Source organism: Aquarana catesbeiana, linkage group LG09, assembly GCF_042186555.1.
Source record: "Aquarana catesbeiana isolate 2022-GZ linkage group LG09, ASM4218655v1, whole genome shotgun sequence".
NCBI lineage: Eukaryota > Metazoa > Chordata > Amphibia > Anura > Ranidae > Aquarana > Aquarana catesbeiana.
This window is the reverse complement of record NC_133332.1, coordinates 231,727,803-231,742,012: the sequence shown is the minus strand read 5'-3', so window position 1 is coordinate 231,742,012 and position 14,210 is coordinate 231,727,803. Positions and strand designations below refer to the sequence as shown.

The window sequence follows — 14,210 nt, the reverse complement described above, 5'->3', positions numbered from 1 at the left end:
TGGACTTTACGGCATACTTTGCCCGGTGGACTTTTCGACGGATTCTCCGAATGAACGGACTTGCCTACACACGATCAACCAAAGTCTGACAGATTCGTACGTAATGACTACGACCGGACTAAAACAAGGAAGTTCATAGCCAGTAGCCAATAGCTGCCCTAGTGTCGGTTTTTGTCCGTTGGACTAGCATACAGACGAGCGGACTTTTTGACCGGACTCGAGTCCATCGAATAGATTTTAAACATGTTTCAAATATAAGTTCGTCAAACTTTTGAGAAAACAAAGTCCGCTGGAGCCCACACACGATCGAATTGTCCGACGAAATCTGGTACGCCGGACCAAGTATGCCGTAAAGTCCGATTGTGTGTACGCGGCATTAGTCCTTTTGACAAGGGAGTTGCTATTTTTGGTTGCTATATCCGCAGCAAGGAGGGTTTTGGGATTGGCTGCTCTTTCTTGTAAAGAGCCATATTTGATTTTTCATGAGGACCGAGTGGTGTTACGCCCTTGTCCAGGCTTTTTTTGTCAAAAGTGGTCTCAGGTTTTCACCTGAACCCAAGATATTGTCCTGCCATTGTTTTTTCCAAAACCATGTTCCAGGGAAGAAGATTTACTACATTGTCTTAATGTGGTGAGAGCAGTGAAAATCTATTTTAAGGCAACTGCTCAGATTCGTAAGACTGATGTCTTATTTATTCTGCCAGAGGGTCCCAAGAAAGGACAGGCAACGTATGAAATCCAGTTAAGGCCCACTCTACCAGGGTGGTTAGTGCTTCTTGGGCAGTGCGTCATCAGGCCTCCATGGCTCAGATCTGTAAGGCCGCAGCTTGGTCTTCAGTGCATACATTCACAAGATTTTATCAGGTGGATGTAAGGAGGTATGAGGATATTGCCTTCAGGCGCAGTGTGCTGCAGGCAGCAGTATAAATCCTCAAGTCTGTGGGTACCCTGCGGGTTGTCTCTCCCTCCCCTCAAGTAGCATTGCTATGGGACATCCCATTAAGTAATTACTTAAGGCTCTGTGTGCCATGATGTACGATAAAGAAAATAGGATTTTTATTACAGCTTACCTGTAAAATCCTTTTCTTGGAGTAGATCATGGGACACAGAGGTCCCGCCCCTCTTTTGGGATTAAGTATATTGCTTTGCTACAAAAACTGATGTGCTCCTGGAAGGAGGAGGGGTTATATAGGGAGTGAACTTCCTTGATTGGGTATAACCAGTGTCAACACCTGAAGGTGGCCTATAACCCATTAAATAATTACTTAAGGCTCTGTGTCCCATGATGTACTCCAAGACAAGGATTTTACAGGTAAGCTGTAATAAAAATCCAATTTTTCTTATCAGCAGTATATAGCAGTCTTATGACTTCCATTAGTGCCTGGTTAAAACTTTGTAGGAGGAGTTTTCATTCTACTCCAGCCTACCTGGACAGTGCTGATTGGCCCTGTGCCGATCACATGCACTCTCCCCAAAAAACAAAAAAAAACTCTGCACATGTTCACTTTGGTGTGTGTATTGCTAGAGTACCCGCAAGGCTCTGTACTATCAGCAGATGGTTTGGGGACAGTAAAAGAAGGAGGATCAGAGAAAACTGGCTCAAACAGCCATTTTACACAATGCAGAGGATTAGACCCTTGGGTTCCACAGTGAGTATAACAAGCATGCTTTACTGCATATACGCAATGATTCTACTGTTGTGGGTTTAGTAACACCTTAACAGAACAGTGTTTTTCTTCCTGGAGACTTGTTCCTTGTACTATATATGATCTTATTCTTTACCAGGTTCCATCTGGTGGCTACACCTCCATCAACAATGTGCAAAATCCCAGCAACCCTGAGCCCCGGGACAAGATGGAGAGTTTTTTCCTGGGGGAGACCCTCAAGTATTTGTTCCTTCTTTTCTCTGACGATGTGGATCTCTTGAACTTGGACAAGTTTGTCTTCAATACAGAGGCTCATCCCCTTCCAATCTGGACTTCCTAGCATAAGATCAGTGTTAGGTCTTTGACTGAGCAAGTGCTCCCCCTGGTGGTCAAAGCCAGATGTTTTCATCCGCTAAAGCTGCTGTAGATAAAAGGCCGTTCGTTTTGAAGCTGTGCGATGAGCCGATAATTTTATCTGGAATATGAATAGGTGTAGTCGACAAGAGGCAGATTTTTCCAGTCCGTCTCATCCAGCGCTCTGTTCTTGACGGTTCTAATGAATCTTCCAGTGACTTGATTCAAGAAGTGACCATTGGGGAGGGCTCTGTGAAAGTCGTATAAGTTTACTTTTTTAATGTGATTTATATCTCAGGAAGGGGAAGCACATGTCTCCAATTGTCACTATGAACAAATTGCAAGAAAATGACCTGCTACCCCAAACTGGACACATATGGTCCCACAAGCCGTCCCTTTGTTTTATATGGGAACACTGTGAGCAAACCCTTACAAAGCTGTCAATGTATCTTGCTTGCTTAAAGGGTTAGCCTGCTTCTAACTGATGTTTAAGTTGTAGTTGGAAGTTGGTTGGATGACCCGCCCTCGGAAATTTTTAGATTTTAAGTTGTAAGATGTTACCACCTTTACTTGCTGTACCATCGAGTCTTACTCCAGGAGGTAGAAGACGACTCCTCTGAAATGGCTGTGGCCTCAGGCAAAGCTGGGAACTCGGAAGTATGATCTCCCTGTTGGAATCACTGAGACCTAAAGTTCTGAATGGTGAGTGAAACCAATGGCACTCGCCAAAGCTGGGAACATCGGGTTTTGATGGATCGAGCCATTAAATTGTTACAAGCAATTTACTTTTTGCTCTCACATTTTCCCTGTGTGCTTTACAGAAAGTTCCAGCTCACCTACTGATCGCTGACAAGGCGGTGCTTTATTTTACTTTTTTAATTAATGGTTGTTTAATGTGATTTCCAGACATTCATGGGATGCTGCTGCCCAGTGATTGTTTTTTGTTTTTATTTTTTTTTTAATCATGTTTTGTTTGGTGCAGGTTAAAGCCGATTTCCATGTTTCCTGTCACTTTAAATAGTTTGTTTGGGCCAAGCCGGTCCAAACAAACCATTTCCTTCACTAAGTGCTGCACTGAAATTTTCCATATGTCTAATAGTAAAAGGTTCCATTCACACAGTGCTCTGCCTTGTCAAGCAGCAACAGTGACCTAATTAAAACCTTTTACTAACCTGTTGCTAATAAAAGGTATTCGGGCTTTGCCAGATCTCCTCACACGGTACCAGTACCACTATGCGTAATTCAGACCAAACTATTTGATAATGTGATGCCAATCTTGGCTGCCATCTTGAGTGATGGCAAGCCCTAATAACTTGATTCTTGGTAGGAAACAGTTCAGGGAACTGGTAAAGATTGCAATTGTTTTATGTTATGTATTACAGAAAGCTGATAAAATATAATATATATACAAATTTATTATATATTTTTAAGTTTTATTTGCAGTTAGAGGAGGGTTATATATTTTGGTGTGTGAAATGTATATATGTGTATATATATAAATATTTTGGGTATTGCCCATGTTCTTGGGCCAGTAATGGGAAGCCTTTGTGGTACTTGGGACACTTTTTTTATGTACTCTTTTTGAGTATATTTAAAAAAAAAAAAAATACTTTCCACTCCAGGTCAAATATATACATTTCAGGGATTTTCATAAATGTCATTACAGATTTTATCCTGCTTCTGTTGTGTAGATTCGGAGATGGGCCATGCCTGTACACCTGCTGAAAATAGGTGGGGGAGGTTCTGCCTTAAGCAATCATGTTCATCTCAGTTTTGTAATAAAATAAATTGTACTCCCCATGTCCCTGTAGAATTGCAGCCAACTCCCTGTATCTCGCCAAAGATTAAATCTGTAATGCAGTTGCACACCTGGGGATGCCTTTTCATTTGATGTCTGGTGAAAGCAGTGAGCCAGTTACAGAAACAGTGGTGGGAAAAAAAAAATATATTATACAGTTGGGCTCATATATACCTGGACACAGGCACAATTGTCATACTTTTGGCTCTGTATGCCACCAAAATAAAATTAAAACAAAACAATCCAAATGAATTTGAAGTGCAGACTTTCAGCTTTAATTCAAGGGGTCGGACATAAATATAAAGTACAAATTTTAGGAACTCCAACCATTTTTATACACAGTCCCCCCCCCCCCCCATTTTCAGGGGCTCAAATGAAATTGGACAAATGAATATAATCATGAATGTTCTTTTTTTTTTAATATTTTGTTGTTGTCTGGAACCCATTTACATTACCAAGGACTGGGTTTCCTCCTTTCTGATGCTTTGCCAGGCTCTAACTGCAGCTGTCTTCAGTTTGTTCTTTGTGGGTCTTTCTGCCTTTAGTTTTGCCTTCACCAAGTGAAATGTATGCTCAATTGGGTTGAGATCAGGTGATTGACTCGACCATTGCCACACTTTTTTTTTTTTTTTTTTTTTCTGGTCATTCTGGTACAGATTACTCTTAGTTTCATCCATCTAAAGAATGCTTTTCCAGAACTGGTCTGACTTTTTTAGATGTTTTTTGGCAAAGTCTAATCTGGCTTTTCTATTCTTCAGGCTTATAAATGGTTTGCACCTTATGGTGAACCCTCTGTATTTGCTCTTATGAAGTATTCTATTGATTGTAGACTCTAACAATGATATGCCCACCGCATGGAGAGTGTCCTTCACTTGTCTGGATGTTCTGAATAGGTCTTTCTTTACCATAGAGTGGATCATGCGATCATCCACCACTGTTGTCTTCCGTGGTTGTACAGGCCTTTTTATGTTGCTGAGCTCACCAGTGCATTCTTCTTTCCTCAAAATGTACCAAACTGTTGATTTGGCCACTTCTAATGTTGCTGCTATCTCTGATGGATTTGTTTCATTTTTGAAGCTTTACAATTGCCTGTTTCACTTGCATGGACAGCTCCTTGAAAGCATGATGTAGGTTCACAACAATAGATTCCAAATGCAAATACCACACTTAGAATCAACTCCAGACCTTTTACCTGCTTAATTGATGAAGAAATAACGGAGTAGCCCACACCTGGCCATGAAACAGCTTTTGATTCAATTGTCCAAATACTTTTAGTCCCTTGAAAAAGGGGGGTGGCTTTTCTTAAGAGCTGTAATTCCTAAACCCTTCCTCCGATTTGGATGTACATACCCTCAAATTAAACCTGAGAGTGTGCGCTTTCAGCTCATATCCATTATATACAGTAACTATAGCTTGAATATGTTTTGGTAAATACCTGAAAAAATCTAAAATTGTGCCTGTGTCCAAATATATATATGGACCTAACTGTAAATTAATGTAGACATGATGACTTCTAAACACCCCCCCCGCAGTGACACTACTTTTCCTAGTTGTGAAATCCTCATCATTATCGACATCTCTTCAGTGTTTTGCTTGTGGTTTGAAAGAGTCCTATGGGAAGCCCACGCTTCAACTTTTCAGAAATGTTAATTTGCACATGACTTTGGGGTGTAGTTTCAGGTTCTTAGTCACACAGAGCTTTGATTTATGGGATGCCTGTGATATCCCAGCTAGGGAAATCAGTGGTACGGGGGTTGTGGCTTAGTGACGCTTTTGAGGTGGGCAGCCCCATAATGAAATGTAAGGCACAGTCTGGCACATCGTGTCTGCTTCGCTTTTTTTTTTTTTTTTTTGTACAGGAATCCTGGGTTACAAAAATATGTATTTGACATAACTGGGGTTTTAGGGACATGTTCATTTTCTAAGCTGTGGTGGGAGATATAATGGTGCCCTTTGGGAACCGTCACATTTTTAAAGCCCTTTTGGTTTTTTAGTGATATTTGCATTCAGCTTCTGTATACAACATATTTACTGAACAGTTCATTCCTTCATACTAATCTATAATAACTGGAGCAAAGACCATGAAGCTTCATAAAGACGTTTTTTTAAATGAGCTCTTAAATTACACATCATTGTTTGCAATGCTGTACATAACACCATCGATGGTTGTCAGTCTGTCTTCACATCATGGTTGAGTGTAGAGCTACCACAGAGCAAACCAATAAATACTTGCATTGGCCCATGGGGGCTGAAAAATATGCATCTTGAGAGTCATGGGGTCACCATAAAATGTATTATGAGATTCTGTTATATTGTTTTTTGTGCCTAATTTAGGGGGTTACAAAAGTTTTCAGAGCTCTGAAGCCAGGGAACGTATATTCCTATATAGTAGAAAAGGCTTAGAAGGAAAATTTGTTTTTAGGCCTCAGGGTAACTACCTTTATGACATGGCCACAATAACACCTCCCATTAAAGGACTGTATAGCTCTTTTTTGATGTTGAGCATTCAGCTGTGCAACCTTCCAACAGGTCCTGCAGCTTGTGTTCCATTTTTACGTACAAATTTAATGGGAGCGCTACAGCATGCATGGTACAAAGCTAGGATCTGTGATAGAGTACAGAGCTAATGCTCCAACGTCCCTTTTTTTTTTTCTCTGAACAGCTTTGCTCCTGGTAGGAAAAAAGCAGCTTAAAAAAAGGTGTCTAAATCTGCCATTTGCACACATGTTCAGGTGAATCAAGCATTTGAGTGTTCATGGATTCCATTTGCCATTATTAATTTATTCTGGCCATTGATGTGAATGGAACGCTCATGTGCTAAACACGTTTAGCATTATTTTTCTGCCCAAAAGCTCCTCCCCTTAATGCACTGGTAATGGTTTTTCTTTTTTAGGACTCTTCTTCTAATATGCCTGTAAACGCCTATGCGTTCATAGCCACATAGGCCATAGAGGTATGTTCACAGGTTAAAAAAAAGTCAATGCCTGCACACAGGGCTAAAAAAACACAGCTGTTGCATGAGGCCTTATGCAGAATGGAGTGCAAGCTGTAACAGTTGTGGGTAAGTTGTGCACCTGACCACTGAATTTTTGAATAAGCTAAAGTATTTATTTTTTAGGCATTTTATCAAGTCTGCGGGGGGGGGGGGGGGGGACGACATATAAAGGGACAGCTACTCTTTAAAGGAAGGTTTACATTCAAACACACCTTAGCACCTTTTATAATACATTCAGATCAAGCACGCTTGCAAATACATATAAAAAAAGGGGAATGTGGGACTTTAAATGAGGCATTTGACTTGTGGAGGTAAAGTATATAGTAATCATTTTTTATTTGTAACAATAGTAAAGTATTTTCGTATGTATACATGCATAATAGATACATATACATTAGCTAGGCAGCACATAAAAGATAGTAAATGTTAATAAATATAATACAAGGTGTTTCATATTAGCAGGCATTAGTACATCATATGCAAAAGAGCTGCTATAAGCTAGGTACACATTGATAATTGCATAGTACTCCATGGATCTTAGATGTATAAAAAGTATATATGGGCCAGTGAATAAGTAATGAGCCAGACTTGTCTGAGTACCCCATGGAACCTCGACGCGTTTCATGGCTATTTGCCATTCATCAGGAGTTGGGTACAGAAGTAAACTGTAAATATAAATAAATATGTAATATTAGTAAATATGTTCTACCCCTTTAAAGGGAGAAAAGACCTCATGGGGAGAAAGATCTGTACTCACAGGTCGGCTATAGCACTGTGCTTGGCTAGCATTGAGGAGGATGGGACCCCAAATGGTTGTCTGTTCCGGAGCTGAGGCAAGGAACCCCACCCCAGCCAAGAAAACCTCCCACATAGCATGGCCGATTGCTGCAATACATTCCACATGTGTGGGGATGATAGAAAGTGTGGTGTTCTGAAAGAACGCTTGCAAATACACCTTTTTCTTTTTTCCTTCTGCTGTCCATAGAGAGCTATCTGGTTTCCTAAAGGGCCCTTGATGCTTCCGATTTCCTGCTCCGTCTTCATAAAGTTGTTTGCAGACACATTGCTCTCTGCACTAGAGTTTATCAAAGAAAGCAAGTGTGGTATCTCTTTTCATATGCATGCTCCCTGAGCTATCATCCTTAACCTCCAGGGATGAGCAAGCAGCATCATAAAGATGCCAGGGATGCATCCTTTCATATGAGACTGGAAACATCTACAACTAGGCACATAGACTAGCAGTATAATGATAGTGACTGTTGGCACTGAATCAGCTAGTGAGGAGAACTGGACTTAAGCTGGACTTTGTTCAGGTATGTTGCCTATGGCTACCAATCAAGTCTTTGCTTTCATTCTCTAACCTGCACTGAAGAATGAGAACTGATATCTAATTGGTTTGTCTGAGAGAGGCTTTCACTTTTCTTTGCTCCAGTTTTTTTTTGAAAATGCATAACCTATTCCATTACTCAAACCTTATTCAAGCTCAAAACTGTGAACCATTTTTCTTTCTATTGTATTTTTCTTATATGCAGCCTATAATAATATATCCTGTATAATACTGGAATAGCCTTGATGATCAAATCATGTAAAATATAAATTGCCGATCTTAATAAAAAACATTTAAAGTATCTCCTGTGTGGGATTTTTTTTTTTTTTTTTTGTTATTTGGTCTTTGGTGGCCCACCTTCCTGCAACCAGCCCAACGTATTTGTAAATCAAGTTACTACAATCAAATTATAAACTACAGAGACAGTTTAAAGCTTAGCAAACCCAAGAAGAAAAATATCATATATTGCAGCTTACCAGTTCTAACTGGTATCATTTAATTTTGGACAGTGATCTTGCTAGTAACATACATCCATTTGTAGGGTGACATTTACTTGGTGGACTATATATAGGAGCAGTATTGTTACCCTAGGCTGATTTGAACTAAAAATGCCTTCCCTTGAGCCTTTTACACACAGGCCGAATGTTGGGTGGCATCAGCTGGTTCAATGAAAGCTGGCCAACATTTGGCCCTTGTGTATGGCAGCCGGTCTGACAGAAGCCATCCGTTTGACCAGCTTCTGACGAAGGCTCATGACCCAAAAAGGACTGCCAATGGCTGAGAGTGCTGATCGGAGGATTCTGCCATGTGGGCAGTCCCCCTGTCGGAAAACAGATCATTAGTACAGCGGCTCTGACCTGAGCTGTCAGTTTTTTGAACAAAAAAAAAATGGTGTGTACCAGGCTTTATACTCTTCTTAATAACATAGGAGATGGATGTTCTGTACTTTGCAACACAGAAGAGAACGACAAAGAATGTTTGAGATTTCAGTTTAGTACACAGGAGGTTACAAAGCGACTGGATTTCTGACTGGATTGGCTAATCTTTTTCTGTATTTAGAGAAATGTCCTTAGCCTAAAAAAGGAAACTAGTGCAGTCACCACCTCTAAGGTGGGTATGCAGCAATATTATAGGATTTTTGTTCTCTTTGTTAAATTCTTCTTTTTTTTTCCATTGAGGGACACCTTTCTAACCTTTCAAATCATACTGAAGCTTAAAGGAAGATTGGACACTGGCAAATAGAAAATATGTAGGTTAGCCCAGGATAACCTCTCACTATCATCAGGTCTCAATTTTGTAGTAAAGCAGTACTGAGAACGTGATCAAAAACCGAAAGTGGGACCTGTGTCCCTCAATGGACTCCAGGAAAATTATTAAATGGTGAGTAAAAAAAAATCCCATATTTTTTTCTTTCTCGAACATCACGGGACATAGAGCCACAGTAATTACTGATGGGTTATATAGGGCATCACTGTTGATTGGACACTGGCACATCCTATCAGAAAGTTCAACCCCCTATATAATCCCTCCCCCTGCAGGGATACCTCAGTGTTTACGCCAGTGTCTTAGGTGATGGACGTGTAAAGATGTCCTGTGCTGAGCTCCAAAGGGAATATCCTATATCCTATACTGGGGCAAGCCAGGCAGACCGGATCCATTCAAAGTGTCTTTTCATGGCCGAATTGGATGGTACCCGGGCCTCGTGTCCGAAGAAACAAGGTTTTACCTGTAACGCTTCTCTTTTTAGAGAGCTGGACCCCGCAGATTAGAAAATGGTTTTCTAGCCTAATTTCTAGCCGGGTGCTTTACAGGTCCAGAACTGCAAGATCCCCCTATTCGTAGGGGGCCCCAGTCTCTGATGGTTTTTTCAAACTGAGCCCACCGTGAGAGGTGAAGAATGGGTCTGTATTAACTGAACCCTGCGGTTGGATAAGGTAAGAGGAGATTCCACAGAATTTTTTAATTCTAGTAGGTTTTCTCCTTTAAGGTAAATGCATGCTATGCCTATTGTGACCACCGGGGGCTGCCAAGAGCACAAACCTTGTCATGCTGATGTCGGTCTGTGTTCATCGCTGCACAGCGTCTCCGGCCGGTTCAAGGTAGGATGGATGGGGGGCATTTCTCCGGTTTGAATGTTCCCCCCCAGGCTAGGGGGAGGCCACAGGGGTATAGACAGCGGTTAAACCGCTCAGGCACCGCCGCCATTGCTGTTTTTTTCAGGCAGGTCCATCACTACCGGCCTGTCTCCTGCCTCCCCCTCTCCCAGCCTTCCTCCATGTCATTTACGGAGGGTCGGCCAGCGCGGGAAGCGCTCGTTTTTTCGAAACTCGAGGGGGGGGCGGTAGAGGGGGAGGGCGGGACGTCAGCACAGGTGCTTAGACTCCCACTCAGGCCAGCTGCAGGCTATTTAAAAGCACTCTGTACAGGTGCACACAGCCTTTGGAGGGACACAGAGCTGACGGTCGCATGTAAGGTGGGACACGGGCATTCTCCTAGGCGCGCATTTACTAAAGTAACACCAGACTGAGCATATGGTAGCAGGCCTTTTAGCCGGACTACATCGCTCAGCCGTCAGTGTTCATTTTGTGATACCTCCACCTTGTTGCTTTGCACTATGGGTAGAAGAGGTTCAAACACCCCAAGAACCAGAGACTCTAGGGGATCTCGGTCGGGTTCTGAGGGCCCCCTGTCTGCAGCATCTTCCCCCCCCCCCCCGAGGGGCCAGGGACGGCTAGCCAGGGAGAGCCATTGGGTTTAGGGGCTATACCTGCCTCCGGCACTTCAGCCCCTGTATACATTACACAGGAGGTTTTTTCCTCAGCCATTAATGGTTTAGAGGAAAGATTAATGGCCGTGATTACATCTTCATTCGGTGAAAGAAAACGCACTAGACTTTCCTCTGCTCCCCAAGACCCTCAAGAAGAGGAACTCTGGGATAAAGGAGAGGAATCCCTTTTGGAGGGTCAGGATCGGACGGATGATTCCTCTTCGGAGGAATCAGGTGGAGAGGGACCCTCTGCGACTTCTCAAGAGGAGAAAGTCTTAGTGCAGATCCTTACTGGATTGGTCCGCTCCACATTTAAGTTGCCCGTATCTGAATCAGTTAAAGAACCCTCTTCTTCTTTGGGGTCACTGAAGCCTCCTCATACAGCACATGCTTTTCCTGTTCATAATTTACTTGAAAAGCTCATTTATTCTGAGTGGGATCACCCAGACAAACGTTTTTTCCCGCCGAGAAGGTTTTCAACACTTTATCTGATGGAAGAAAAATTTGTTAAGATGTGGGGAATACCGGCCATTGATGCCGCCATTTCCTCCATAAATAATAGTCTGACTTGTCCTGTAGACAATGCTCAGATGCTCAGGGATCCTGTAGATAAAAAGATGGAATCGCTATTGAAGGATGTTTTCTCCTTAGCAGGTTCAGTGGCTCAACCTGCAGTAGCAGCGATTGGAGTCTGTCAATACCTAAGAGACCATGGTAAACAGGTCATCAAGGTTTTACCTGAACAGCAGGCCCAGGGGTTGGCTAACCTTCCTGTGGCCTTATGTTATGTTGTTGATGCCTTCAGAGATTCTATCGTGCAAACCTCTCATCTTTCACTGGGGTTGGTGCATATACGTAGAATCCTATGGTTGAAAAATTGGTCAGCCGAAGCACCATGTAAGAAGCTGCTGGCTGGGTTTCCATTTCGTGGTGCAAGGTTGTTTGGAGATGACTTGGATGACTATATCAGGAAAATCTCTGGTGGGAAAAGTACTCTTACCTGTCAAGAAGAAGAGTAAGCGTCCCTCCTTCAAACGGACTCTTTCCCCAGCGCCAGGGGCTTCAGCCTCCAGGCAGTCTCGACGGCCTCCTCCGTCTGGGTTCAGAAGCAAGAGTCAACCCCAGGAACAAAAGAAGTCCTGGGGGAAGAAGCCTACTAGGCAAAGCACTAAGACCTCTTCATGAAGGGGCGCCCCCCCTTTGCTCGAGTGGGGGGAAGACTGCGACAGTTCTCAGAACTCTGGCAGGAGGACTTCCAGGACAGATGGGTAATCTCCACAGTAAATTTAGGGTACAAGCTGGAGTTTCAGGAATTTCCCTCTTCTCAGTTCCTCAGATCAGGTGTCCCCAGAGACCCAGAGAAGAAGCAGTCGCTCCTTCTAGCGCTAGAGCGACTTTTGTCACAGGAGGTCATTATGATGGTTTCCGCAAAGGACCAGGGATTGGGTTTCTATTCCAACCTGTTTACGGTCCAAAAGCCAAATGGGGATGTCGGACCTATTCTGGATTTAAGGGATCTGAACCGATTCCTAAGGATTCAGTCCTTCCGCATGGAATCAATTCGGACAGTAGTTTCCACCAAGCAGGGAGGAGAATTTCTGGCATCGATAGACATCAGAGATGCATATCTGCATGTGCCCATTTTTCCTGCTCATCAGTAGTTTCTGCACTTCGAGATAGGAGGGCGCCATTTCCAGTTTGTGGCTCTGCCTTTTGGGATAGCCACTGCACCTCGGGTGTTCACAAAGGTCTTGGCCCCTCCTTTGGCCAGGTTAAGGGCCCAGGGTATAGCTGTCATAGCATACCTAGACGAGCTGCTATTAATAGAACGGTCGGTAGCTTCCTTGAACGGAAATTTGAGGACCACAGTCAGGTATCTGGAACACCTGGGTTGGATCCTCAACCTAGAAAAATCTTTCCTAAAACCAGTAAGAAGACTGGAGTATTTAGGGCTGATCATAGATACAAGCTGGGAGAAAATATTTCTACCGCAGGCAAAGATCACTGCTCTAAGAGAGCTGATTCTGGCAGGCCAAGAAGGGTCCTTCTGTCCGCCTTTGTATGAGACTACTAGGGAAGATGGTGTCTTCATTCGAAGCAGTTCCCTATGCTCAGTTCCATTCAAGAATGCTGAAACACTGTATTCTGTCAACCTGGAACAAGAAGTTTCAGGCATTAGACTTTCCGATGCACCTGTCACATGCGGTGCGTCAGAGCCTCAGTTGGTGGCTCATACCCGAAAACCTGCAGAGGGGGAAATCCTTTCTACCGTTTCCCTGGACGGTGGTAACAACAGATGCCAGTCTGTCAGGTTGGGGAGCAGTTCTGGAACAGTCTGCGATTCAGGGGCTATGGTCCAAGACCGAGAGGACCTTACCCATCAACATTCTGGAGATCCGGACGGTATACCTGGCCCTAAAAGCCTGGACTATCAGGCTACAGGGTTGCCCGGTCAGGATCCAGTCCGACAATGCCACAGCAGTGGCTTATGTCAATCATCAGGGAGGCACCAGGAGCCGAGCTGCTCAAAAGGAGGTGAACCAGATCTTAGTCTGGGCAGAGATGCATGTGCCATGCATATCGGCAGTTTTCATTCCAGGGATAGAGAACTGGCAGGCGGACTATCTAAGTCGCCAGCAGTTACTTCCAGGGGAATGGTCTCTACATCCCGACGTCTTTTGGAATATATGCCAAAGATGGGGGGTCCCAGATGTAGATCTCTTTGCATCCCGATTCAACAAAAAGATAGACAGATTTGTGGCAAGGACCAGGGATCCTCTTGCATGCGGGACGGATGCGTTGGTGATTCTGTGGCAGCGGTTCTCACTGATTTATGCATTCCCGCCTATTCTGCTACTGCCAGGACTCCTTCGCAGGATCAGGCAGGAAAAGAAGTCTGTACTTCTGGTGGCCCCCGCTTGGCCCAGAAGGACTTGGTATGCAGAAATAGTAAGGATGACGGTGGGTTCCCCGTGGACCCTACCGGTACACCCAGACCTGTTATCTTAAGGTCCAGTGTTCCATCCTGCCTTACAAACGCTAAATTTGACGGTTTGGCTATTGAGACCCATGTTCTGAAGAGTCGCGGGCTTTCAGGTCCTGTCATATCTACCTTGATCAATGCAAGGAAGCCAGCTTCCAGAATGATTTATCATAGAGTCTGGAAAGCTTATGTTTCCTGGTGTGAATCCAGGGGTTGGCATCCCAGAAAATATGTCATAGGTAGAATTCTTGATTTTCTACAATTAGGATTAGAGATGAAGCTGGCCTTGAGTACCATCAAGGGCCAGGTCTCGGCTTTATCAGTATTATTTCAACGGCCA

The 14,210-nt window shown here is 43.4% G+C and overlaps 1 protein-coding gene across 2 annotated transcripts in view; it reads left to right on the top strand.

Annotated features, from left to right (window-relative positions):
* MAN1B1 (mannosidase alpha class 1B member 1) overlaps positions 1-8,421 on the top strand; it is a 64,294-nt gene extending 55,873 nt beyond the window's left edge. For both annotated transcript variants that reach the window (XM_073599930.1, XM_073599929.1), the window contains one exon: positions 1,786-8,421. In XM_073599930.1, coding sequence (XP_073456031.1) covers positions 1,786-1,986 — 201 coding nt within the window. In that variant the 3' untranslated portion in view covers positions 1,987-8,421. The remainder of the gene's footprint in view (positions 1-1,785) is intronic.
* Positions 8,422-14,210: the final 5,789 nt, after the last annotated feature.